We start from the raw sequence: 27,704 nt of genomic DNA, 5'->3' as shown, positions 1-27,704 counted from the left end.
TCAATAGATTTTATAATGTTAAGTCAATCTTGTAATCCTAGAAAAATCCCCACATTGGTAACTATTTTAACCTGCTATGGAAGCCAACTTGCTGTATTCACAAATTAGACAGATCTACCACTTTCTTTGCAGGGGCTGTCTTGTGTTAGGATAATAAATAGATCTTCACAAGGATTGTGGAAGCTCTCCATCTGTCTCTGGCTCTGGAACACCATGGTTCTCTGAGAGAGAATGCTTATGCTCCTTCTCTGGGCCAACAAAGCTTCATGCTTGAACACCCAATGTCACAGCCCTTTGTGGTCAGCTTGTCTTAATCCTAGACACAGCTACTTCTCAGGGCCTGCTCGTCCCAGAGTTCTGAGCAGAGCCCATTCCAACACTCAGTGCATCTCCAGTCCAGACCCACCATTTTCCCTACCTCTTCCCTGAGACGAGACAGTTCTTGTTTAACTCTCAGCACATGGAAGTTCTCATTATACATTCTCTTGGAACAATCCTAGTTTCTCATGTGGGAGAGACACATCCCCCCTGTTCCATAGCAAGTCTACCTTCCCATAAATATGGTGATCTCACAGGCAGCAAACAATCTAATCAGGCGTCCTCTCAGTGAGGGTCAAGTCACATGTATGCTCTTGCCATTATGGGTGGGTATGAGAGATGGGGGGTGTGAGGAGTTCAGCCCCCACCACTGAGGGCTCTGTCTCCCACTCCCCAGTGTTGAGCCTAGGTATGCATAGCTATGGACCTCACCTTGGGAGGAAAAGCAAGTGGGAAATGGTTTTTGAAGATTCTTGGGTGCCAGGAAAATAGCCACCCAGGACATGTGGCTGACTCACAGGTCCTGCTCCAGCCCATTCTCCACATGGACCTGAAGCAGGCTCAGCCCAGCTTCATACTCGCAGGCTCTTCTTGCTGGCTCTTCTTGCTCTAATCCCCATGGCCCCCTGCACCTGGACTCCCAGACTCCAGGGCCAGCCTGCAGCAGCTGCACTCTGGTGGCATGGCTCTGCCCCACTCTCCCAGCAACACGGGCGGCCAAGCTCACACCAGGTGGCCACAGCTGGAGTGTTCTATGGCCAGGCCCGGAGGTGAGGTCAGCCTAAACAGTCCCCGCCAGCCTGTGACTCAGCCACAAGAGGCATCACTGGGCAGTGCTGGGCACCACTGGGCAGGGCACTTCACCAAGACCAATCAGTGACCAAAGGAGCTGGCACTGCAGGGGAGAGGACGGCCATAAGAGACAGGAAGGACAGGCTGGAGACCGGCCTATGTTAGCTGGACTCTTGAGGAAGCCTTCACTGCCTCCACCAATTTCATCGTGGTCTCCAGGGTCCCTGGGAGCAGAGGACAGAGGCCTAATCTATACGAGTGAGAAAATCATGGAGGGTGGGGGCTGTGGAGGTCCACCCTCAGGAGAAGGGCCAGGAAGCCTGGCACTTAAATCTTTGAAGTTATCTCCAGATGAGGCTATCCATTTTGTACGTATGCTACAAACATTTAAGTGTTCAATACTTAGGCCTAAAACAGTGCCTGACACATAGGAGCATCTCAAAAATATTTGTTGAATAAATGAACAAAGCATAAATAACATATGCCATAATTCTTAAAAGACTATTTTCACATTTCTTCCATTTTTATTTTACAGAAAGCCAAGAAATATGGAATTGGCCTGGACCTCTCCAGTACTCCAAGTGGCCCTGGATGTCAGCTCTAGTGGTCAGGAAGAGGAGGAAGGTCCTCAGCCAGGAGACCAGAGTGCCCTGGCCAGGACACTGCCAAATGTGAGTGTCTGTGGATGTGTGGACTGGGGCAGGGCTAAGCTGTGCCAGGGGACCAGGTCCAGGCAGCAAGTCCCAAGTGACAGATGAGTGGCAGTGTGTGTCTGAGGAGCCCCAGTAACTGGATCTCTGAGCTGCATCCCATGCTCGTTTCCTCTTTGTCATCCCTGCACTTTTGGTAGAGCCTTACCTGCACCCGATAGTCATGTCTGTCTCCCTTGGCTGAGAAGGAAAGGGTCCTACACCTCTGCCAGTGGCAGAGCATGGTAATATTGTCAGGCCAAGGCCAAGAGTGTCCAGGGCACAGAATGAGCACACAGTCCAGTTGCTCCCCAATCCCTCTGCTGCTCCACCTGGAGGAGCTGATTTGTAAAAGAGGGCACCTTTTCTGTGCATGGACCCCAGCACGGCTGGTTGACAGAAGTCTTCAACTGTCAAGGGAAGCTGGAAACCTGAGAACCCCTGGGTTGGGCTTCTATTTTTGGAGCTACAGATTGAATTGAAGCTTTTGGTACTAGGGGAGGCTGGGTGATCTAGGGCAGGCTGCCTACACCCTCTGGCCTGAATGAGAAGTGGGAGGGAGGGTAAGGATGGGGGTATCCTTGAAGCAGGAGCAAAATCACAGTGCCTTTGTAAGCTGCCTCTTTGAGGCCCCAGTTGCACAACATTCAATCACATGGGCCTCACCGCTACCTCAGACAGCCTGTTCTGTCACTTCCCTGCCTGGGCTGGGCTGAGCTGCCTCTGGGTCTCCCACCTGTGTCTGCTGCCTCCCTCCTTGTGTGAGATGCCTCTCCTCCCAACACCCTCCACTCCCAGGCCTCAGGGCCAGGCCTCCCTGGGCCCAGCTGGGTAAACCTGCCCCCACCCTGCTGCCTGGCAGCCCCTTTGTTGGATCCCAGAGCAGATGGGTTTTCTCTGTGGAAAGAGAGACAAAGCAGGTCTGACAGGAGTGCTGCTGGGAATTGCAGGTATGACTGAGACATGTCTAGTCTCTGGTGCAAGGCGCAGGGCATAAAGTCACCAAGGCAGGGTCTAAACCCCAGATCAACTGCTTAGAAGCTATGTGAGCTTGGGGTGGTCACTCACCCTTCCCCAGGCTCAGTTTCCTGACAAGAATTGGTTCTGCTTTTCTGGATGCCCTGGAATCTGGCTCAGGGCCAGGAACTAGGTTCCAATTGTGAGAATCAGCTTTGTCCCTGTTTGGACCCTCAGAGACTGGCTCCTCTAGAGCCTCTAGCCTCTCAGCCCCCAAAGGAGGCGTGGCAGCGTGGGGAGTCCCCACCACACCTCTAGTCTAGTTGATCAGGTCTAGGCTAGACACACAGCAAGCATTCAATAAGTGTTTGTCGAGGGATCGAATGGCACAAAACTAGAGCTGGGAAACTCCCTTTGGCAGAGGCACGCCCTCCCCTTGTGTTCTGCTGGACCAAGCACAGCTCAAAGGCCAGCTTTGTTGCCTCCAGTCCTGTTGTCCCAGGTATGTCAGGGGCATCAACTCTCAACCCGCCTCACAGGCTACACCACTCTAGACTCTTCTTTTGGTTGTTGCCTGATCCCCATGCCCCTGGCTGTCTCCACCCGTTTCAGAGCCCCTCAAACCCTGCCTTGGCTTCCTCTAACTGTAGGGCCAAGTTCTAGCCCTGGAGAGGCCTGCACAGTCCTGCCCCTCCAGCCCTGCCGCAGATTGCTGTTCTCTCCATCCTGTAGACTCACAGGCTCCTAGCCTTGACCAGCAGGCCTCTTGGACAGTAGACCCCTGGGTGGCCAAAGGCATGGGACCTGGAGCTAGTTCAGGCAGGCCACACTGAAATGAAGTCTTCTCAGGTTCTTCTTTGGCTGCCCTCTGGAGCCCTGGAGTGGTCAGTACTGTGGACTAGGCATCCCATGAAGAGGGAACACCCCATCAAGGATTCAGATCCCCTTGAAATCCAGGATATTGACTGGGGCGAGGGAGCTGGGCCTTCAAGGAGGGATGTATTGGCCCTCAGGAGCTGAGCCTGAATGGGGCAGACTCTACCCAGAAACCTGTGGCCACTGAGCCAGGGTGAGGCAGGTCAGGGTCTGAGCTCCCTGGCTAGCCCCTAGCACCTCACAGGAAGGTATCCTCAAGGACTGCTCCTTCAGCTTCACTCCACCCCCTACTCAGGGCTGAGTCCACCTCTGAGCAGTACCCTGGGTTGGCCTTGCCCTTAGCCTGAGGTTGTTCCTATCCCAGCCCTCCCCTCCCCCTCCCCCTAGGCTCAGCCCCAAGGGCATCTCCCAAGGGCATCTGCTCCTGCTGGAGCCTGCCAGCCCATTGAGGAAAAAGTACTGTGGTTTCTCCTGACCTTGGACAGACTTGGCTTTACACAGAGGGCCTGGGCATAGTGCCCTGATCGACTTGGGGCTCCCCTGAAGGACAGGGCCACTGGGTGTGGCCTCCAACACAGCAGGAGCAGAAGTCTTCCCCCTCCTAGGCCCCCTCATGCCCTTTCTGCTTCTCTCTGGGCCGTGGCTAAAGGGCAAGCTGAGATAACAATTCCCATAACAGTGATAATGTTGTTAAAAGCAAATGTTTTCAAACATCCTCTGTGTGCCAGGATCTCTGCTGGGTGCTGGAGAAACATAAATAAATAAGATAGACATAGTCCCTGCCCCCATGGATGCCTTGACCCCAGCTCTGGGCAGGCGTAGGCCGTGGCATATGGAAAGCACTCAATACATATTTTTTGAATGAATAAAGAATGCATGAAATGAGCAATCTGGTTATACCCAGCAGCATAGATGCCTGGTGGGGTGTGCAGTGAGCAAGTGAAGGCCACTAAGGCAGAGGTGAGGCATGACCCAACTGCCACCCATCTCCACCTTGGAGAGGACTCCTAGACCCCGTGGACACCTTGGTGCTCCATCATGACAGGAATTCAGCAACACAGCAATCCCCCAGGAACAAGGCCATTAGGAGTGAAAAGGAAATTCTGAGGGCTTTCTGGAGGAAATATTGGGGACGGGTTGGAAACAGCTTGTCTGACCTGCTGCTCAGGATGCAGGGTACTTCAGGAGTGAGCCCACAGTGTAGCCCCTAAGATGGGCTGCCCCTAGTCTCCAGGAGCACAGCCCCATCCAGGCCTGTGTCCTGTGGGAGGGCACTGTCAAAAGTGGACCTCTGATTTCCTCTCAAGTTAGCGGTGTCATCAAGGACCCACTGTGGGGATGACTGGCATGGACCCTGGAACTGCCCCAGAGACTGCACAATGAAATGGGAAAGTTATGTACCAAATTCTACAGGAGCCACTCCCTACTCCACTCCACCCCCCATCTTCAACCCTGTGAGGAAAGCCTTCAGAGATGGATTACACTGCCCAGATGCTGAAGGGTTAGGAAAGTCATACTCAGGAGGACTACTTCTGGAAGGGAGTAATATGCTCCCCCCAAATGGAAGTAGACAGGAAGGCAATGAAGGGATTTCAGTATTGGGGATGGAGAGGGGATTTTGGCAGTCCCTGGGGGTGTGTAAGTTGGAAGAAGAAAGAAATGTTGAAGGAAGAGTTTCAGGAATCTGCTAAGGGATACCTTTGGTGGGAACCTCCGCACTTTTGAGGCCCCCCTCCTCCCAGCAAAGCTCTGCACCATTTACATTCACTACGGCTCTTGGAGTCCAGATGAAGCATCTCTGAGCCTCCAGCTATGCTGTGCACCTGACTTTCAGACACTCAGCGATAGGCAACGGTTGCCCTCATTCTCTACGCCCCTCAGTGGGGTCCAAGTCCTGGGGAGCTTCTGACCTAAGGGCCTCTGAGAGACCATCCAGAGTCCACTTCTCCTGCTGGCCCTTCCACTCTGTCCATGTGGGGCCTGTCTGTACGGGGCTGAGCAGAAAACTCCTCCATCTCACAGTATTGAGAGCCCAGTGACTGGCACTCCATGGATATGGACACCCCCCTCCCCACATACACACCACTCATGTTTCTCTGCCAGCTGAACAGACAGCGGCTCTCTGCCTCCCAGAGAGGCACCCATGTTCCACCCTGAGGGCTACTCCCCTTCCTCGGACTACCCTAGGTTTGTGCCTCTCAAGAGGCCCTCTTCCTTGGGGGTGTTAGAGACCCCATGGACACATCTCACCTCACAGCCTTAGCCCTCTGAGGGCAGGGCCCCTACCAGAACTTGGCCAACAGGGCACACAGGGCTGTCAAGAATGGCTAAATCTGGGGCCTCCTCAGGGCTGGTAGAAGCAAACAGTGATGCCCTGATGTAGCCAATCGCAAAGTGTCCAGGAGAACCAGAGGGTGGTGGGTGGGGCCCTGGCCAAGCCATGGTACCTGCAAAGGTAGTTCAAGGATGATCCTGGAGGACAATTTTGAGAGTGGCAAGAAAACCAGGAAGGGCCCCAAGTGAAGGGCTGCCCACAGTTCCATCCCCCTCAGGTACTTCACTCCCCTCTAGCTGGCACAGCCACCCTAGCTGCTCCTTTTCCAGGGGACCTGGGGAAACAAAGCTCCTTGCAAAGGAGGAAGGGAGGAGTCTGTGCAGACAGGGAGAAGGCCTGGGAGGAGAGGGCAGCCGGAGAGCGCCTGAGTGTCCTGAAGAAGCAGTGACACCTGGAAGGACAAGACAAGGCACCTTGCTTCTAGATTCAAGTCAGTGGTCACCTCTTCCAGACAGCTTTCCTGGCCTCCCAGAACAAGGCTGGGTATCTTTCTGTTCCTACTCCCATACTTGGTGCTGCCTGCTGTCATTCTGGGTCTGTGTCCCTGGCCCAGGCCTGCTCAGGCCCAGGGCACCCCATCAGTGCTCGCTGTTCACACGACTCCCGAACCAAGGGGTGGGGCCGCAGGTTTGCCGCCAGGACCTTGAGGAGGTTTCTGAGCAAGGCAGCGCGGCCCCATCCCCCATCTGGACCGCCCCCCCTCCCCCGGGCTGGGGCGCCGCCTCGTAGAAGCGACTTCAAAGCGCCTGTGCCAGAGTTTCCGCAGCCCGGCTCCGGGCCGGGCCCGCAGAGCAGAGGCCGGGCAGGATCCGGGCCGTCGGGGCCATCCCAGGCCGGGGGTCTCCGAGAACCCGGTGGGGGTGCCAGGCTGCAGGCGGCGGGGGGCTGAGGGGCGGGTCCTCAGAGCCCCCCGAAGTGGGAGGGTCGGGCCGGCCGCGGGGCCAATCCGGGAGCGCGGGGCGCGGGGGCGGGGGCCGGGCGGAGGGGGGTACGGGGGGCGGGCGGCCGGGGGCGGGGCGCGGCGTCCAGGCGGCGGCGGCGGCGACGGCGGCGGCTCCTCAGTGTCCGGCTCAGGCTCCGGCTGCGGCTCCGGCCCGCGATGCCCCACTCCGTGACCCTGCGTGGCCCTTCGCCCTGGGGCTTCCGCCTGGTGGGTGGCCGAGACTTCAGCGCACCCCTCACCATCTCGCGGGTGAGTCCGGCGGCCACGGGGCGGTGGGGAGGTCCTGGATCTGAGACCCAGTCCTCCCAGTCCACCCGGGACCGGGATCCCCGACGTCTCTGAGGTTCGGAGGCCAAGGGTTGGCTTAGGTGACCCACAGGCTGTAGAGGAGGCTTCCAGGCAGGGGAGCGCCGCCCCAGCTCCCTCTCCTCCCTCCCCCTGGGCCTGCCTGCCCTATCTCTTAGAGGATCCCCCAAGAATTCACACACCAGTCTCCCTGCTGGCCTTATTTTGGGGGAGGTCACTGCAGGCCAGAGAAAGACTGCAGTCATGGGCCAGGGGTCTGGACAGATCTACAGAAGCCCAGAAACACCGCTTAGACTGAACCTGTCTGAAGATTTGGGGCAAAATGACTGAGAGCCCCTTCCCCTATCAAGGGTCCCTGCCAGCAGGGCTGAGTGTTCCCAGGGATCAGGTCTGGGGTGTTCTCTGAATCTGAAAAAGAGATCCATACACTTCCCCACTGTAGTTTTGGTCAGTCTCTCATCCATGACCTCAGTCGTCCTAAGGGGAAGTGACTAGGAGGAGTTTTTGGCTTCTAGGGTGAGAGAAGACTTGACTGTGAGGTGGGAGACCCATCCCCACAAGACAACACAAGGCCAGGGGCCAGGGTAGCCTAGACCCAGTTTCTCAAGGTTCCAGCACCATACGCTACCCCAGGCTAGGACAGAGGAGGAAGAGGAGGGGGCATAACCCTGGGCCGTGGCTAATGTGAGCGGGACGGGAGCAGAGGAGAGGACTCAGGCCCTGTCAGAGGGGCTATCCAGTCTGGGGGAGACAGGATCCTGGCCAAGCCTTGGGATCCAGAAGAGGAGACTCAGACTCTGCCCCTGGGTGTCCCAGCCTAGGGGACAGAAGAGGAGAGAATCCAGGCCCTGCCACTGGGGGCTCCCAGTTTGGAGGGAAGAGAGGAGGGGTCCTGGGGCCATCTAAGGGCCATCCCTTGCCCCCACACAGACTGCTCTGGTCTTGTGTCAGGGGAACTGAGAACCCCCTTCCCCCACCCTACCATCACCTCTCACCATAGGGGCTGGACCAAGCTGGCTGGGCTTTCAGAGACTTCTTTCCAGTTTTGGGGAGGGGGGTGGGCACCCAGTGGAGCGTGGAATCATGGAATCCTGTTTCTGGGGGCCAGGGTGATAGGCAGGCCCAGCTGTCTTGGGAAGCTTCCCACATCTGCCCTCGTCTCCCAGCCACCAGGTCCCTGGAGCTGAGTGAGGTGGGCCTTCAACACATCCGGCAGCCTTTCATCTCCCACTTCCCTGAGGGAGTTTTGCTGGGTGTGTGTATGTGAGCATCTGTTTCTGCCTCTGTGTGTCATGCTGTGTGTCCACCCCGGCGGGCTGGTGGGGGTGCTAGGCCAGCCAGCGGGCCAGGCACCCTGGGTGTGAGGCCGCTGACAGGCTCAGTGGCGGCGGCTGGGCTGACGGCCGCAGGCGGCAGGGAGCAGAGACATCTGTTGCCCACGCGGCTGCCTGTACGCGGAGGAAAGGCCTCTACATGTCACAGCGGCAGCAGCAGCGGCCTTGTTTGGAACTGATTGCGACGCAGGCCCCTGGCAGGCAGGCAGGCTGGGAGAGAGTTTGCCAAGAAGAAGCCCCCTTGTCTCCCAAAGTCACACGGCAGCGGCAGCAGCTTAGGCCGGAGGAGCCAGGATGGCTGAGCCGGGGTTTGGGTGGGATCTGGGGAGATTTATGGGACTAGGGAGACACAGGCCACAGCTTGCCCAGCAGGTGCCTCAAGGGTAGGTCTACACTTACTGATAATACGTGGGAGTGTCCTCATCAAGGGGGCTCAAGACCAGCCCCTCCCCTTCCAGGGCCTCCCCTACCCACTGGGGACAGCCCCACTGAGACAGGGAGGAGGCTGACTGCCTGGCAGAGGGGGGCCTTGCAACTTTGGCCCCTGAAGCTCAGGGAGCCCCCCAAAAACATTGTCTAGGGCTCCTTCCCCACAAACAATTGTGATTGCTGGCCTTGGCTGAGCATGTGTAGCGTTCCAGGCCCCACCCTAATGGGTGTTGGTACCTGCTCCCCAGCAACTGGTGCCTGGAATAAGCACCACCTCCAGTGGGGGCTTTTTTCCCTGATTGTCTCAGGTAGTCCTCAGAAGTAAGTAAGTAACAGCCCTTAGTAAGAAGTAAGTAAGTAAGTAAGTAACAGCCCTTAGAAGTAAGAACTCCCTCTGGCCTCACTTTATAGGTGAAGACACTGAGGCTCAGAGAGGCTAAGGTAATGTATCCAGAGAAGCAGAATGGGGACAGGAATCCAGGCCTGTCTGGAGCTTGCTGTGACTGTACAGGATGATATGGCACCCGACTCTGTGGCTCCTAGTCCAGCACAGTGTCTAGGCCGGGCGGTGTGGAGCAGGGGCTGGGAATGTAGCTGCTACAGGTAAGGGGGCTGGTTTATGCCCCAGCCTCCTAGCTGACCTCACTATTTCCCTCTCCCTTCCTTCTGTCTGTTTATCCTGCACTCAGCAGCCAGAGGGATTGGCCTGAATTCAACTCTGTCCTGTGACTTCTCTGCTTAGAATCCTTTATGGTTCCCAACCACCCAGGAGAAATGCCAGCTTCTCACCTGGGCCTACCAGGCCTGCAGGTCTGGTCCCTGCTTCTTCTCTGACTTCATCTTTTGCACTCTCTCCTCACTAATAATGCTTCAGCCCCAGGAGCCTGCTTTTGCTCTCTCTCCCAAATGAGCCATTGTACATGCTGATCCTTCTACGTGGGACACTCTCTCTCCCCTCGCTCCCTTTTGGCAGGAAAGCACACCGTGGTTAAGAGCATAGTACTTGGAACCAGTTAGCTTAGATTGAAATCCTAACTCTGCCCTTTATCAATCGAGTGTCCTTCTGCACTTCTCTGGACCTCGGTTTCCTTCTCTAGGAAATGGGCTTGCCTTGAGGATTAATGAGATAATACATGTAAAAACGGTTGGGAGAGTCACGGTTTCCTGGCCTCATGCCTTCTCTGACCAGAACTCCCGGAGCCAGCAGAGCTGGCAGAGTCCCAGCCACCCCTGCTTTCGAGAACTTCCTCCACCCACAGGGGCCTGAATGCACCCCTTGTGCTGGCTGAGTCATCCTGCAGCTAGCCACTCTCCTGAGGAAGAAGACTTTTCTCCAGTTTGGGGACTGGGGCAAGATACCCCTTCCCCCAAGCCTTTTTTTCTTCATTTGTAAATAGGGATGAGAACAACCTCTGTCTCATGGGGTGGTTGAGAGGTCGCCATGAGCTAGTTATGGGTAAAGTGCTGAGCCAAGGCAGTGTCACAGAGCAGGTTTCCATGAAGGAGAGGGTGCCTGCAGCAGGGCCTTGAGGGGAGGGTGGGATGGTGCTAAGTGGGTGCCTCTCCCAGGAGGGCAGGCAGGTGCCCAGGCCCCATGAGTGAATGTTAGTGGTGGGCTGGTTGGCTGAGGGTGTCATGCTCCAGAAGAACATTCCTTGGGGCAGCCTATTTTAGGACAGGTCAGCTCGGGCAGTACCCACACCAGGACTGAAGCCAAGGAGCTGCCAGCACCTCAGCTTTCTCCACTCACTACAGAGAACTGGCTAAGTTGAGCCTGGCCGGGCTTCCAGGAGCCCCCACACCCACCAATAGGAACAAGATCACTGGCAGTTCTTGAGCTGGGTACTGCTGGAGAGGATGAGTAAGAATGAGGGTGCCTAAAGTCTATTTCCAAAGGTTGTGCTGGGACTGGGGAGGGGGTGAAGGGTGCACTGTTGCCTGAATTCCCCTGGGCTGCTTACTCAGGTCTCCCTGTGAGCCTATCCCCAACGTCATGCATGGGACCCTCATTGGGGGACCAGCATTGTAAGAGGCTCCAGATTTGGACATTGGTTGACCCTCTGGGGACAATAGTGGCCGTGTGGTGGCCTGAGTGAGTGCCTGTCCTGCAGAGGAAATACAAGTGAAATTGTGACCCAAGTGTGCAGGCTGGCAGCCGGAAGTAGGTGGCCTTGGACTTGCTTGGGGAGGTGATGATGCAGACCTAGAATGTTAGGGGAGCAAAGCAGTAAAGAGGATGCACCGGGTGCTGTGAGAGTCCAGAGGAGAGGCTCCTAGGGGAAATGGCCTCTCTGCTGAGGCCTGAAGCATGAGGAGGAATAAGCTGGTAATTAGGGTTTGGGGTGAAAGGAAAGAATGTTCCAGGTAGGGGGAACAGCATATGCAGAAGCATGGAGGTGAGAGATTATCTGGTGTCTGTGAGTACCCCCTGGACAGTCATATGGTCTGGATAGAGTGTGGGTGGGTGGAGGTGAATGTGAGGGGTGGGGTTGAGGGGAAACAGGTAGAGAGACCAGGTCACTAAGGGTTTGAAGGCCTTGTCAGGTCAAGGCTGCTGTGCAGTCTGGCTGCATGGGGCAATATCAGCAATGTCTATGTAGGGTATTTGTGACATGTCCATGCTTTGTATGCATCTGGAACATATATGTCCCTGTGTGTCCCTTCCATGTCCTTGGGCACATATGCAGGCTGCAAGAGTGACATCCCACTTGTCCCAGCCCAGATGAACCCCCTCTCATATGCCCTCGCATCCCACCAGGCCTCCAGGTACTAGAGTCGGTGGTGTGTAGAGCTGAGGCTGCCACAAGGCCACATGGGGACTCAGCCAGTCTCTTGGCTTGCCTACGAACAGGTCACATTGACAGCAGGGCCACACTGGCCAGGTTCTGAGGTTGGAGGGGCTCTAGAGCAAAGCCTGCAGCAGGGCCACACAATGACCAATGCCCAGCCATCTGGCTTGTTCACTCACAGGTCCATGCTGGCAGCAAGGCCGCACTGGCTGCCCTATGCCCTGGAGACCTGATCCAGGCCATCAATGGCGAGAGCACAGAGCTCATGACACACCTGGAGGCGCAGAACCGCATCAAGGGCTGCCACGACCACCTCACGCTCTCCGTGAGCAGGTACGCATAGAGCAGGCTGGGCCAGAACAATGAGGGGGAATGAAGGGGAGGATAAGTTATGGGTGGCCAGCATCCTGGGTAAGCTGGGCCTCGCACAACCTCTCTGCCTGGCATCCCAGTCCTAAGGAGTAGTGCTTTCATGGGGCTTGGCAGGCACTGTTTGGAGATGGGCTTAAGAAGGGAACAAGCCCTCTTCTAACTCAGGTCTGGAAGTGTGTGGGGTGATTTATGGCAGGGGGTAGGCAGCCCCAAATCAGGGCTGAAATAAGACCTTGGGTAGCATCTGGGGAGTGACTTCAGTCTTTTCCCCACCCATGATGACCAGCTTGATGACCATTTCAAAGAAGTTACTTGTCCAACCCCTCTTTTAACCCTCATACCAACTTGATAAGGTAAAACTTAATATAGTCCCCACTTTACAGATGAGAAAACTGAGGCTCAGAAAGGTTAGAAGGTACTTAAAGTCACACAGTTAGGGAGTGGGAAGCAAAATTTGACCTCAGGTCACTCCCAAAGACTCCATTCCTTCTTCTTGGCTGCTGACCACTCCTGCCAGCCCCACAGCTTCCCTGCCTCAGCTGTCCCTACCATGGCCCATGCCTCTGCCCTGTTTAAATCTGGATGCTATGAACTGTGTAATGCTATACAGCCCATCCTGATAGGGAGGATTGGGGGTCACCAAGCCACATCTGTGCTCTATACATGGTCAAGGATAGAAGTCTACCTGGGGCATCCCCGGCCTTGCTCAGGCCCTGGGTCATTGTTCAGCTCTGATGGCAGTTGGCCAGGTCCTGGCTGAGTGGGATCTCCCTGCGCTCTGTGTTGTCTTGATCCAGTGAAGTCAGACATAACTGTTCAGCTCTGCCACATTCACTGCTAACAGGGACTTTCCATGACCCCCTGTGGATGTGTGTGGGCGAAGCTTCCTCAAACCACAATACAGCTAACCATGCCTTAAAGCTAGCAGGGCAGGGGGTGATCCAATGGCTCAGAGCCATTAGATGAGGTGGGAAGGCTTCTGGAGTAGCCCCAGTTTGTGTCTGTTCCAGGTCTGGGTCCAGGTTGGGGTCAGAACTCCTGACTGTGCTCTCGGCACTGAGTGAGCCCAGCTGCAAGTCCAGGGCTTTATACACTCCACCTGGCCCACAATGAGGAGGCCCTGGCCTGGGAGTTCAGTAGAGCTGGTCCTCATCCAGACTCTGTGGGAGCTTAGAAACACCAGATGACCTCTGTGAGCCTGGGTTTCCTTCTCCATGAAGCAGGATCACACTCATCACCCTCTCCCAGACTGAGGTACAGTCTGGCTGGGGGAAACGTCAGCACTGCTCTGCCCATGAGTGGCCTCTGAGGCTACCCTGCTTGGCTGGGTTCCTAGACCCTGACTCACATCTGGCATTGACTCTGCAAGGCTTAACAAGGGAAGCCCTGGTAGTAGTGGGGCAGGGGGCAGGGGAAACTCACAAGGAGCCCGAATCAGGAGGTTCCCAGAGGGAATGATGTCGGGGGAGGGTGGCGGGGTGGGGGCAGGGCAGAGGGCCCCCTTGCTTCCTTCCTTCCTTCCTTCCCTAGTCATTTGTTCCAAGCCAGGCATGGATGGAGCCAGGGGTCCACTGACCTGTTCCACTGTGGGTGTTTCAGCCCCTAAATGCTGCCTGGCCAAGGAGCATATTCTGTACTATCACTGATCTGGGTTCCAGTACCAGCTCTGCACTTGAGAACTGTGTTGTCCTCTGGCAAGTGATTTAATCTCAGAGCCCTTAGCTTCCTCAACTCTGAGATGGGGATTGTCTTGTGATCTGGGGATTGAGTGATGCTGACGTACCAGGTCTGCTCAGTCAGGGTGAAAACTGGGGGTCCTGTCTTCCAGCCCCCATCCCTTCTCACACGTGCAGATTCTGGGGGATGAGGACATGGGGACCACCTTGACCCTCTAGGCCAGCATCTCTCCTCCTGGGTACCTTCTCACCTGCAAGGCCTCTGACCCTGCTCTTTATCCTGCCTGCTATACCAGGACCTATACCTGGGCCCCAAAGACCCTCCAACATGGGCTCTGTGGAGGATCAGCCTTATGAGCTGGCTGGAGGGAGCTACTCTGTCCCCATACCCCCAGAGCTCCATCCAGACCAGCTTCCCTACCTGCCTTATTGTGTCCAGAGGGCTCTAATCTCCACAGACTTCTCCAGAGGATGAAAAGTGAAGTAAAGGCCCAGCTTCCCTGCTATGCTTATTTTGTCTGGAACTCAAAGCGTGGTATCCAGCAATCCCAGCTAACCTACATTTTCTGGGCATTTTCTGTAGGTCCAGGACCTTCCTGGCATCAGCTCCAACCCTGGGGCCTCTGTTGCCATTATGTGTGGTACAAGATGCATTTGCACAGCCCACTCATCGATTGTCATTTTGCGTAAAGATAGCAGATGGAGCCACCTGCCCAGTTTGAAGTGGAGGCCTGGGGATGGAGGTTGACCCATGAATAAGCCGTTCATTCTGATCTGATGTCTTGGGCCACCCTCATGGCTCTGGGTACTTTGTGCCTTCTGACCTTCACATCTCAGGCTTGTACTTCTCTTCTGGGCAGAACTTCAGGGAAGTACAAGGCCAAATGGCCACGCAAGATGTCCTAGCTTAGCCCAGCAGACTTCAGAGTCAGTGGAGGCCTGTTAGAGCTGTGAGTTAAGGCAGTCACTTGGGGACATGGCTGAGGGGGCTGGATCCAGATGCCAGTAGGGGTGGTGGTGTCCTGGGGCAGCAGAGCCTTGGTGCCACAGGCCTCTGAAGGCTGTGGAGGAGAGGAGGTAGCCTACAGGGGGCCAAGGAGTGGGCAAAGGTGAGGAAGTGCAGAGTGAGTGTAAACTACAGGTTTAGACAGATTGTTAAAACCCTCCACTGAGTAAGAGAGAGAGGCAGGGCTGAGCTGCTGGCCCAGTAGTGAGACTTCAAGAAGCCCTAGGAGGGCTTTTGGGGTGAAGTGGGGACGTTATTCCCCTTTGGCCTAACCAGCCTCACTACACACCCGCCTCCCAGCCTAGGGTCCAGCACCCTCTTGGCCTGCCTTCTCACAGGGCTACTGACTGGCAGGACTGGGCCCCAGGCCTGTAGCCTCTCGGCCACGCCTGCCCTGCTTATGGCAGGTTTATGATGTTTTTCTCCCTCCTGAGTGGTGTTTGGCTTTTGGTTTCTATGGCGAAGCAGGAATTTCCTAATGGCCTGTTTCCCATCTGGGCTGGGCAGACACTGGTGATGACTCTGCCGGCAGCAGCAGGCGGGGAGGCGCACCCTTTAGAGCCTCCATTCCACTTCCCCAAGAGCCCATGGATGCCTGACCCCCAGACCCAGCCAGAGGCTGTGGATAGAAGAGAGCTGAATGGATGGGCTCCCAGCTGATCAGTGTGTGAGGCCTGGCTCACCCTGCTGTGACCTGGCCCTCTTTTTGCTGAGCTTCCATAGGCCACAGAGAGGGTGGAAGAGTGAGGAAGCTGCAGGGCTTCTGCTGCATCCTCTCTAGGAACCAGACCAGAGAGGGGTGGAAGAGCTGGTCGGGGAGGGACACATAGCCCCGCCCCAGGCTAGTGGCAGATCTAGAGTTGTGTTTCCTTGCCACAGTGGCCACCATTCTGATGCAAGGGAAACTGCTGTGGTGGTATCCTTCTTGGTGCAGGGTGCCAGGCCTGGTCCTGGGTGACTCTGGGCCCAGAGCCCAGCCCCTCTAGGTCCTGGTTCCCAGGCATGGTGGGCATAATAAGTAGACCTGTCTGACCATCCTAATTCTTGCCACAGGCCTGAAGGCAGGAACTGGCCCAGTACCCCAGAGGACAGCAGGGCTCAGGCACACAGGATCCACATTGACCCTGAGGCCCAGGTATGTACAGACACTGCCTGGCCTGGGCAGGCGGGAGCCCAGGGTAGAGAGTCCAGGCCTCGTCCACAGGTTTAACTGCACTAGATATCCTCACCATGGCTCTCAGATGCCCAGGCCAGAGACTGAAGCATGCCCGTGCCCCATCCCATGCTTCTCAAGTGATGGGCACCTGCTAGGGGCTCTGTACTCCAGGCAATCCTATATTCTGGGACAGAGGTGCCTGTAGTGGGTAAGGACTGGGCCAGGCCTTGGCTCAGAGCTACCACCTGCCCAACTGAGTTCACTCTGGTGCCCAGTGATACCGGACCAGGAGGAAGTCACCAGGCTTGGGGGTAGAGTAGGGGGCAACCTGAGGCTGTGGAGTGACCTCAGGCTATGGGACACTCTCATCCTAGCCTTGGGCACCCACCTGGCAGGAGCCAACCTCAGGCCACAGGGCTCACCTTAGAATATAAGGCACTTCCTTGCCCTATCCAAGGCTGAAGTTTTCTCCTGGCCATCTTGTGATTGCACCTAGCAGACCTCAGGCTGCAGACCTGTCTGCTTAGTCACCTTTCCCTATATGACAGGAGTCACAGTTATGGTACTAGCTTCAAGGAGAGCAATGGGGGCCAGGCTGCTTTAGGGGTTCATTTTGCCATAGGCTTGAGCAGTAGCCAAGTGGGCAGACTGAGATATCCAGAGTCAGCTTGGCATCTCTGAGTCACAGGGACTGGGCAAGGTGGAGACTGGACTAGTCTGTGATGGATCCAGAATCATGGGACCCAACATGTGGGGCTATGGCCTCCTGGGCCTGCTTGTGTCCACTCTCACCATGGAGCCTTCGCTGTACCAGAGAAAAGGATCTGCTATGGCCTCTCCCTCACCATCTTCCCAGTCAGCATCTTGCTCTGACATTTGTTCCCTACTTAGCCTTTGCTGGCATCCTTGAGGCCAGATGATTACCATATGCTAGGGAGTGCCTGTTCTGGAAGGGGAAAGGGACTTAGCAGTTCTGGAATGGTGGAAGCCAGGGGCCCAGGGAGTCCAGAGTAGGCATATGACCCAAGCAAGAGGTCAGAGAGGGCTTCCTGGAGGAGGGGGTATCGAAGGCAAGACCTGAAGGCCTATGAAGAATAAGGCAGGCAAAGGGGCGTGGAGAGAGGAAGTGTGCTGGGAAGCACATACAAAGGCCCAGAGGTGAGATTGTACACCATAGGTTCAGAGAAAAGTCCCAGCGGGTGGGACGGCAGAGGTGAGGGATGAGGTCATGGGGCAGGGCCACAAAGAGGCTCTCGATTTCTTTTCTTTAGGACCTCAGCTGTTCTTGCAGAGATTCATAGCCACACCTGTGTCTCAGAAGCTTGCTCTGGTAGTCCCATGGACCCAAGGCCCATGGTAGGGGGGAGGTGGCATCGACAAATCGGCCAGACTTGACATGGGCCAGGCAGAAGGGAGCAGTATAGTGCAGGCCCCCAGCTCACATGTGAGGGCCAGCTTTCATGTGTGAGTGCCAGGATAGATAGGACAAGGGGGCCTGAGCTTTGGAATTCAAAGCTCAGCTCTGTTCAGTCCTCCAGGAGAGGCTCAAGGCCAGTAGGCCTGGGGGGCTCGGGCTGGAAAGCAACTCCTCATGCCACCACACTTTCCCTCACTGACCTCCTCAAGGACCAGGCTGCCAGTGGCTCAGGCTGGAGGCAGAGGGATTTTCCACAAGCAACAGGGCAGCCCTCAGCTGCTGCCCTCCTTTTGTACTTAAAAGGTCATGAGCTCCATGGGTGGTGACAGAAACACCCCCACCCAGCCCCTGCAGGGCTGTGTCCTCAGTAACACAGACACTGGGCCCATTGTCCCCATACTGTTCCCCCACTCTGCCTACAGTGGGTAGGGGGTGGGCCCAGCTGGAGCCATCAGAGGAGGAGAAAACCACAGCTGGCCTTAAAACTAACACAAGGTACTCTGGCATGCACCCCAAGTGGGATGGGACAGGGCCAACTCGGGCTTCAGGCCCACCTTCCATTTAGGGTCATAGGAGAGAGACCCTCCTTCTCAGGCTTCGTATGGGAACACAGAAGGCACTTGGCCCAGCCCAGGATAGAGGAAGGATGGTGGTAAGGAAAGATTTCCTGGAGAGGGTGGCATTTAGGCTGAGAACCAGCTGATGGGTTAAGGCAAGCCAGGTGAAGCAGGCAGCCCTCGCACACCCAGCCTGTCCTCTCCAGACCAGGAGAGAGCTGGAGCTGGGCCTCTGGGAGGTGCCACCTGCTCATCTGGACTCAGCGCCCACCTCCATCCAAGTTGAGTGTCCCAGATTCTGACCACCTCCTGTGGAAGCTGATGAGCAAGCAGGCAGTTACCCCCATTCTGCTGACTAACCCACTGAGGCTTCAACAACCAAATCAGCAGCCAGTGGGTAGTCAGAGAGGGAGCACATGGTACCAGGTGGACCACCCTACAGAGAGGGGGAATCCAGGAACAAGGGCTTAGGAATGCCCATGACAGCCCTTCATCCAACAAGCATTTGTTGTGTGCCAGGCACTATGCTAAGTGCTTTGTATACAACTGTCTCATTTTATCCCCACAAGGAACTTATGATATAGACACCATCAAATTCTCCATTTCACAGATGAAGAAACTGAGGTTCAGAGGGGTGAAGTGACTTGCTAAGTTAGTGAGTGATAGAGCTGGGACTCAAACCAAGACTGAGGTCACCATGTGTGTCCTAACCACTGAGTTCAGAGCTAGAGAGGTGGCTGCATGGGTGGCCGTGGGAGGGGCAGTGGCTCTGATGACCCTGCAATAGAGTCCCACACCCTGCTGGGTGGGGGTGAGTGAAAGCTTCTTTCCTCCAGGTGCCTCCAACTCCCACTTCCTGTTGCAGCCTCCTCTGTACCAGGCCCAGCCCTGCCCCCACAGCCCATGGCCCATCTGGTCCCCATTAGAGGCCAGGCCAGCCTTGCCTGCCTGCCCTGCAGACACATGTGCAAGAGTGCTCAGGTTTTTTAGGGGCTTTTGTTGAACCCAGTGGGATGAGGTTTTCCTGCTGCTGTTGCCTCGTTGATGGGGGCCCAGCTGGGCAGTGAGAAAGCCTCTCCTTTGTCTGTTGGGGGAGGGATAGTGGGGTGCCTCCCTGACTCAGCTGCGGTCCACCCATTCCCCAAGCTCCTACCCACCTCAGAGCCTGCAGAAAGCAAGGGCAGTCGGGGCAAAGCCCTGCAGGCTTGACTGTGCCCCAGTGCCGGAGGCTGCCTGAGTCCAAGCCAGGCTCTTTCCTTCTAGGGTATGCATCCTTTCCTCCCCACCTGCAGAACAGTCCATACTGTAGAGCAGAGGGGAAATTTGTATGTCACCTCCCAGGCTGAGGCTGAGACAGACCTTCATGGCCTGGACTCTTGGGCCCCACCATAATGTCAGGCTGCTCTGGCCACCAACCTCATCCCAGGCATGGAGGCCACCATGGTCATCCCCAGTGTGACCAGCACTGGCTCTGAGTATATGTGATTGTGTATGTGTAATTAGGTATATGTAGGTGGACTGGCTGGTGTGTATGTTGTCTTCGTGCATGTGTATGTCTGTAAACACATTTGTGATAGTGCGCCTGCCTATGTTCACATTGCTGTGGGCATGCCTGTATGTGCCTGCAAGCTGGGGACAGCACAGCCGTGGACTCTGCAGCGACAAAGATCCCCAGTTCCCATTCAGACCCACACCCACAGAGATACTACCTTCTCATAGGCCAGTGAAATATGTTCAGGGAACTTCTCCAAACGTTACAGCCATGGGCATCAGGCTGGCCATGGAGTAAATAGAGGTGGGAAGCCTTGAGCCCTGGCCCAGCCTCTGCCTCTCATCTGCTATGGCTACAGAAGTTTACCCATTTTAGCCTGGGAAGCAGGAAATGGGGGGAAGATTCAGGCCTGGAGGTGGGTGACCTCATAAGGCACCTGGAACCTCAACCTGCCCTCACCAAAGGGCTTTGGGCACACAGTGATTGATGACCCTTCCTGGCTGCACGACAAGAGTTCCTTTTTGTGTTCTAGCCATGGGCCCATCCAGTACCAAAGTACAGTTCTGGCAGATAGGAAGGTTTGGCACCAGGACCACTTCTGCAAGGAGGCCACACACTTTTCTCCAGCTACTCTGGCCTTAAAAGGCTTCTTGGGATGGTTCTGCCACAACACCATCCCTCATGGGCACTGGTGGTCAGAACCACCATAGCACTCATGAGCCAAGGTTGAGTCCCAGGCACTCAGGTTTTTGTGTCTGACTTTTCCACAGGCATTTCTCATTTCTGCAGGGGCTGAATCAGGCCTGAGGCTCAGCCCTTCCCCCATAGACCCCTTCCCTGGCTGGGCACCATAGCCCAGAGATGCCAGAGCAGGGGAAACCAGCCAACATCCAAGAAGGTCTGGCATAGTAGGGTAGGGGTGGGGTGTACAAGGAATGGCCAGAGGCCCTACCTCAGGGGGTCTCTCAGTGCCTCAGGCGCCTCTCTCTTGTAGGATGGCAGTCCAGTGACTAGCAGGCGGCCCTCAGCCACCGGGATTGGGCCAGAAGATGGCAAGCCAGGCCTGGGATCTCCTTATGGGCAGCCACCTCGCCTCCCAGTTCCTCACAATGGCAGCAGCAGTGAGGCTGCCATACTGGCCCAGATGAGCACCCTGCAAGTGTCTCCACCCCTCAGGTAGTACAGAGACACCTCTGAAGCCACTCAGATTCCATCCTCATCCCTGATGCCTCAAATCTCACCAGGTCCCATCCTGACCTCTGACACTTGATCCTTGGGTCTCAGCTGGTTGCATTCTAACTCATGAAACCTCACTAGACCCCTGAGCTGGCAGAGCGAAGGCTAGTACTGCAACCCTGTCCCTTCTTGCGTCTCTTTCGCCCAGCACTGACCCAGCCAGAGGCCTGTCGCGGAGCCGCGACTGCGGAGTCGACCTGGGCTCAGAGGTGTACAGGATGCTACGGGAGCCGGCTGAGCCTACGGCTGCGGAGCCCAAGCAGTCAGGCTCCTTCCGCTACTTGCAGGGCATGCTAGAGGCCGGCGAGGGCGGTAAGCCTCCCGCCACCTTACCCCGCCTGCCCTCCCATTCCCTGAGGTGCCGGGAAGCCCGCCATACCCCACCCCCCGCGCCCCTTCTCCCAGTCTGGTCCTTGCAACCCCACGGCCCGCTCCTCCCCTGTCTCCTCCGCGCGGTCCAGACCCCTTGCTGCGCCTGCGGGTTCTGATTCCCACTCCGCTCCATCGCGGTCCCTTGCCCCTGGTCCTCCAACTCCCCTCCCCAGTCTCTGTGCCAGTGGCCCCGGAAGCAGGGCCCAGCCCCACGTCCCACAGAAGTGCAGTTTTTCCCTCTTCTGACCTCCTCACCCGGCTCATGCCACCCGCGCTGCGGCTTTCAGGGGAGCGGCCCGGGCCTGGCGGCCCCCGGAACCTCAAGCCCACGACCAGCAAGCTGGGCGCTCCACTGAGTGGCCTCCAGGGTCTGCCCGAGTGCACGCGCTGCGGCCACGGCATCGTGTGAGTACCCACCCCTGCCTTCCCGCCCGGACCTCTCCCCTGATCCCCGAGGCCCTGGATGGGGGCGCATTCCGAATCTGTCAGTCTCCCGACGCTGTCCTCTCCCGGTCTCCCCATCAGGGGCACCATCGTCAAGGCGCGGGACAAGCTCTACCACCCCGAGTGCTTCATGTGCAGCGACTGCGGCCTCAACCTGAAGCAGCGCGGTTACTTCTTTCTGGACGAGCGGCTCTACTGCGAGAGCCATGCCAAGGCGCGCGTCAAGCCGCCCGAGGGCTACGATGTGGTGGCAGTGTACCCCAATGCCAAGGTGGAACTCGTCTGAGCCGTCCCTGGAACTTCCAGTCCTCTCCTCTGCTTCTTTTAATGTCCCCGCGTGGCCCGTGTAAATATGAGTTTGCTTCCTGCCTCTCTAATAAACTCCCTGTGCTCTGCCTCGACCTTGTCAGTGCCCTGGCTTGCCTGTCTCCAGCGCAGTCCATGGCTCCCGAGGGCTACATCTGTTCAGGTGCCAAGCATGTCTTAGGCACTGTGTGCACTGGTGAGCAAGACAGGTGCTGTGCTGTCCTTAAGGAGGCCACAGCTGGGGTGAATGGCAGACGAATCACAAGGGGCAGTTCTACTAATGGGAAGGCGAGGTCTGGGGTGGTATAAGGTGACGACAGGCCAATGGATCTGACCTAGGTAGAGTCAGGGAAGGTGTCAGCTGAGAACTTAAGGGATGAGGAGGGAAGAGCTCTTTCTACAAGGTGAGGAGCTGTGTGCACAAAGGTATGGCAAAGGTGAGCAGAGACAGAAAAGGCCCCGTCTGGCCACCAGCACGAGCTTGGGCGGCCCCTAGCAGCCGTAGGCGGGATTGCCCCGCGGGGAAATAGGGCTAGGGGTGATCACCGGGATGGCTGTGGGCGGTATCCGCCTCTGGGCGTTCTCTGGCATTCTCTCTTCCGAGTTTCTCCCTCTCTCTCCCCTCCTGTCGCCACTTATCCTTTCTGTGACCCCTTTTTCTTTCCCTTTCCCCTCTCTCCCCACCGAGGGGGGTGCTGTGTGCGTGTGTGAGAAGGGGAGGGGCGGAGAGAGAGCGAAGGAAGATTTTAGAAAGAAAGGTACAGTTGTCTAGGGCCGCAGCCTCCACGATGCTCCTATCTCCAAAGCCGAGGATTAAACTCCACGCCTTGGAGGCCAGGCGGTTACAGCATGACGGGGCGGCCCGGAGCCTTTCACGGCTTGATTGCACACACCGGTACAGACTCACAGTTTTTAAAGATATGGATAGTATCAGAGTAGGTGAATTGTGGCTATTCACACCCGACGACGCGTCTTTGGACTCCGGGTCACGTGGATCTACCCTCTCGTTAGCTTGCTGCGGACAAGAAGCAGCTTCCTTTATTTAGTGCCGGTTTATTTAGTGAGCCCCAAGTAATGTACGTTTGTGCTGTTTTCAATTTTGTGCTATCACAAACCACAAAAGACTGCTATCAGTTTACACTCACACCATCGGCACACGACAGTACCCATTTCCTCAAGCTCTTGCCTACACAGGGTATTGTCAATTTTTTTCTCACTTTTGCCAATCTGATAAGTAAAACGCGATATGGAGTTGATTTAATTTGCATTTCTTTGATTACCAGTGATGACCATTGATTCAACAAGTATTTATTGTTTGCTGTTGGGCGATGAGTGACTAATGGGGAATAGAATGGTCTTCTTCCCCCAAGAGTTGTTCTTGTGTGAATTGCCCTAAACCCTTAACTCATTTTTCCATTTATTTGACTTCTTAATGACAGGCAGAAACTTTTCATATTTTTGTAGGAATCTTTGTTACTGGACTCTGTTCCACTGACTTATTTTCCTATTCCTGTGACAATATCACATTTATTTAATTAGTACCGTTTGAGTTTAATATCCCAGTCTCTCCTCCTTGTTCTTCGTTAACAAATGTCAAGGCTATTCTCACACATTTCCAATTGTCACAGGTTTAGACCGAGTATGTCAGGCTCTGGAAAAACTGACAAATCTTCGTGAACCGTGACTTGGGTTGCCCTGAATCTAGAGACTCACTTGACGAGAGATGACGTAGAGTCCTTTCCTCCCGGAGAATACTGTGATCTGTGCTTCCTCTGCGTTTATTCAGGTGTTTTGTACGTATTCTCGTACATTTTTATTTCCGTTTTCTTCTCGAGATCTTGTGTTCCTGCTTTAATTAGTTCCTAGGGATTCCTTCCAAAGGCTCCCTGCGCTGCTCCCTCCCCTCCCTGAGGGGAGCCAGGCCAGGGCAGTGGACAGGTGCTCCGTGAGAAGTGAGGCGAGAAGAGGAGGCTAGAGCCCTGGGCCCTGGTTCTGCGGGTGACCCTGGGCCCCTTGTCCCCTTCTGTTCCGCGAGGGGTCAGACGCTAAGCAGGAAGGCCCCGCCTAGAGCGGACGGAGTGCGTCCGCCGCGGCGCCGCGCTTGCACACATACTCTCTTGGTCGCTCATTCACGCCCCCAGCGGCCGCGCCCGAGCAGGGTGCGGCGGTGGACAAGTCTGCCCTTCCCTCCCCGCCCAGCTTGCCGGCAGACAAGGTCCTGGCCCCACCGGGTCACAGGCTGGAGCAGAGAGGATGACGGGCAGCCAGAGAAGCCACGAGGCGTAGGAGTGGGTGGAAAAATACCAGAGCCACGGGCACCAGCCCCACCGTTCTCCCAGACCCACACCGCCAGAGACTCGGCTCCCCCACTCCCATCCCCTCGCTGCAGATCTACCAACTGCAGATGCTCGCTTTAATCCCAGGACACACCATCACCCCTTCTCCCCACAAGGACTACCCACCCAAACTGAGGGGTCCTTGAGCCGCCTTGGCAGCATCAGCGCCCCCCAAGACCAACAGCTCCGCCCTCGCAGGGCTGCAGCGACCACAGCAGCCCCTGCCTAGGTAGGCACCCTAGTGGACCGTGGGAGGGACAGGAGCTAAGAGGAGTGATGCCCAGAGCTGCCAGACTGATTTGTCCTCTCCCTGCTTCGAGGCCCAGGCTCTGCCCAGTCCCCCAGCCACCTTCTCTGCCCAGGGGCCCTGAGCGAGCCTAAATGTGATGGATCATGAAAAGGCTAAGACAGGGTCCCTGTGGACAAGGTCTCTGTGGCCCAGGATCCCAGTCCTGAGACAGGGGGCAGCTAAGTCTCTCTCCAAGAGGAGGTGCCAGATTCAGAATCCCCACTCAGAGTCCCCTAGCCAACATGGCCCAGACCAAGCTCTCAGTATTGTCCCCAAACCTGCCTGTCTCTCAGGTCCTCACCTCAGGGGACTTCACACTAGAGACTTGGACATCATCCTCTACACGCTAACCCCAGCCATCCCATTCTACCCAGCACTGTGTCTGGGGTTCTGCCTGCTAAGCATTTCTGGGACCCAGCTCAGGCGGCTGGAGGATTCTCTCACTCCTTTGCTTCCACTACCCCTCCACGGCCCCCAGGACCCTCAGGATGGAGTCCCTGATCCATCCATTGTAGGCCTAGCATTTAAAGCCTCTCTGACCTCAGGTTGCTGACTACTTGGTCTCACTTCCTCTGCTACCCCAGACAGTTCCCCATTCTCTGAACCATCTTGCCTTTTCTTACCCCTCAGACCTTCTTTCAAGCTCAAAATGCTTTTATTCTTTCTTCTCCATCCAGCAAACTCCTACTCACTCTTCAAGGCCCAGCTCCACTGTCCCCTCCCCTAGAGCAAAGTCTTTGCCTGCCCATCCCCAGGCAGAGTCAGTAGTTCCCATCCACATGCCCTCCACCCTGCCCCTTCCATTCCTGCCTGGTGCTTCTAGCATAACTTGTTATCTCCTTGGTCACAGCCTGGCCCAGACCTACCTCCATCCTGCACAGACCCCAGGCCAGGCACAGAGAGGTGCAGGAGCCCTGGGGCCAGCACCCACTCTCTCTCTCTCTCTCTCTCTCACACACACACACACACACACACACCCAGGGCCTCCCTGCCTCCCCACTTTCCTCCTCACATTGCTCTCCTGGTTTCTGTTCGCATAATGCCTAAGCCCTCAAGGAGGGTAAAGCCTGGAGGACAACTGCCTCCATCCTGCATCCGCAGCCTCAACTCATTCGTTTAATTAATTATTGATTAAGAATCTACTGTGTTCCACACAGGATGCTGCATACTAGGAAAACATTTTGAGCAAACATATAAAATAGTACAGATTATAAGCAGTGCCATAAAGGAAATAAGTAGGAGATTACAGTAGAGAATAAATGATCCCTTCATATAAAGAATTTTTAAAGACCTCACAGATAAGCTGACATTTGAGCAGAAACTTGAGGGTGAAGGAGCATCTATGTGAGTGTCTAGGGAAATTGCCTTCCAGGCAGCGGGAGCAGGGATCACAAACACCCTGGACGGGGCTGGGGGAAGAGGCGTGTGCTTGCTGAGTTCTTAGAACAGTGAAGAAATGGCTGGAGTAGTGTAAGTTTTGTGGTTCAGAGCAGTAGATGAGGTCAGAGAGATGTGGGGGCAGGAAGGCTGCCCATGCTGACCTTGTAAGACACAGGAAGGACTTTGGCTTTTCCTCTGAGATGAGAAGCCAGAGGAGTGGTGTGGCCCAAACTTTAATGGTTTAACCAGGATCACTCTGGCCGCTGCGTGGAGAATAGACGGTAAGGGGCAAAGGTGGAAGCAGGGAGACCAGTTAGTAGGCATGACTGCATTCATCCCTAATTAGTCCCTAACTAGCCCACTGGCCCCTGCGTCCATAGCTGCAGCCCCAGTCGAGACCCCCACATTCTTCTGCCTGTCCTTCCTGTCTCTGCCTGACCCCTCAATCCTTTCTCCACACAACAGCCAAGGGAGCTTTTTAAACTGCAATTCGGATTATGTCAGTCCTGTCTGTTAAAGCTTCCATGGCTCCCCGTTGCTCTTAGGGCAAAGTCTAAACTCCCAACCCCAGTCCACAAGGCCCCATGAGGCGCAGCCCCTGCTGGCCTCTGCTGACAGCCCTGCTCTGTAAGTTCAGCTTCATCAAGCTCTCCTCCAGACTCTTGCAGCCTTCCTTGATCCTCCAAGGACCTTGAAACAAAAACTGAGTCCTTCCTTCTAGTTGTCTGAGTGACAAGCTTTTTTCCCCCACCTTCCTCCTTGAGAACCAAGGAAAGGGGTGAGGGCGTGAGAAGCTCAGATGCTGCTTCAGGCCGGCACTCCCTTCCTGGCCCCTCTGTGGGGCACCGTAGCCTGGCTCTGGGCTCACAGCCCATGAACAGCTGAGTTGCGGGGGTGTTATGACCTGCACTGATGACCAGGCTATGGGCCTGGAGAGTCCCTCTGCCCACCTAGGGAGTGTCCTGCCCCCTCCTCCACTCCAGGTCTCCCTGCCCAGCTTGTCTGCACTCTGGTTCCATCCTGGACAGCTCGTGCTTACCCCGGGTAACAGCTTCTTGTTCTTGGGCCTCAGGCCAGCCTCTGACTTGCTCTTCACAACTCTGGGTAATTTCCTGGTCTATCATTTTCCCACACAATATTCAATATTTTCCCACACAACATTCCTCAGCATCTCTGAATGGAGGTGGAAGTCCAAAAAGGATTGAAGGTAATAAAGTAGTCTCTCTAAAAAGCAAGGACTGTCCTCCTGTGCCCCCCCTACCACAAGTGACAAACTCTATTTGGGTCCCCAAAGAAGCCATATTTTGTCTTTGCTCCTGTCTAACGTGGACCATTTGTGGTTGGAAGCAGAGGCTAGACATCCCAGGAGAGGCTACCAGTGGCCTCACTTGTTCCTACAGGGTCTGAGGTTGGCCCCAGCCATGCAGGCTCAGAAACTCAATTGACCAGCCCTGTGAGTGAGTCTGTCTCCCAGTCAGACCTGGTTAGCCAGGCTCAGAGACTGAAGCACCACACCACACACCAGCTTCTTCACCGACAAAGGCAGCAGTAGGACACTCGGCCACTCTTCAGGGCATTCTTGGCCTAAAGGCACGTCTACATGGGAAGCCAGAGCACAGCCACAGACTTAGAGGAAGGGATGCAAGTTAGTAATAACTAGAGCAGGAGATAATGTGTTTCAAGCCTTCATCTCCAAGTCCTCAGTGAATTCATATTAGTCTTCTTTAATCCTTACATCAACTCAAAAGGAAGTACAGTTATTATCCCCATTTTGTGAACAAGCTCAGAAAGGTTGAGAAACTTGCCAATGTCACTTTCTAGCTAGCCAGTCTTGGTGACAAGGGCAGCCAGGGCAACTGCAAGTACTCATCTTCCTTGGAGAACATTGCCTGCCCTA

At 55.8% G+C, this 27,704-nt stretch overlaps 1 protein-coding gene across 3 annotated transcripts; it reads left to right on the top strand.

Annotated features, from left to right (window-relative positions):
* Positions 1–1,193: 1,193 nt before the first annotated feature.
* PDLIM4 (PDZ and LIM domain 4) lies at positions 1,194–21,897 on the top strand. Of its 3 annotated transcripts, XM_070517410.1 has the most exons (8): positions 1,194–1,368; positions 1,646–1,781; positions 11,950–12,101; positions 15,876–15,957; positions 20,439–20,620; positions 20,829–20,992; positions 21,340–21,457; positions 21,578–21,897. In XM_070517410.1, exons 2-8 carry the CDS (start codon positions 1,659–1,661, stop codon positions 21,780–21,782), a joined length of 1,026 nt encoding a protein of 341 aa, XP_070373511.1. In that variant the 5' UTR covers positions 1,194–1,368; positions 1,646–1,658; the 3' UTR covers positions 21,783–21,897. The 3 variants fall into 3 exon arrangements, with proteins under 3 accessions (XP_070373511.1, XP_014712271.1, XP_014712272.1); XM_014856785.3 differs by lacking the exons at positions 1,194–1,368; positions 1,646–1,781 and adding an exon at positions 6,972–7,159; XM_014856786.3 differs by lacking the exons at positions 1,194–1,368; positions 1,646–1,781; positions 21,340–21,457 and adding an exon at positions 6,972–7,159.
* The last annotated feature ends 5,807 nt before the right edge of the window (positions 21,898–27,704 follow it).

The sequence above is a fragment of the Equus asinus genome, chromosome 9 (genome assembly GCF_041296235.1).
Source record: "Equus asinus isolate D_3611 breed Donkey chromosome 9, EquAss-T2T_v2, whole genome shotgun sequence".
Classification (NCBI taxonomy): domain Eukaryota; kingdom Metazoa; phylum Chordata; class Mammalia; order Perissodactyla; family Equidae; genus Equus; species Equus asinus.
Note: the sequence above shows the minus strand (reverse complement) of the source record. Positions and strands in the feature narration are given on the sequence as shown.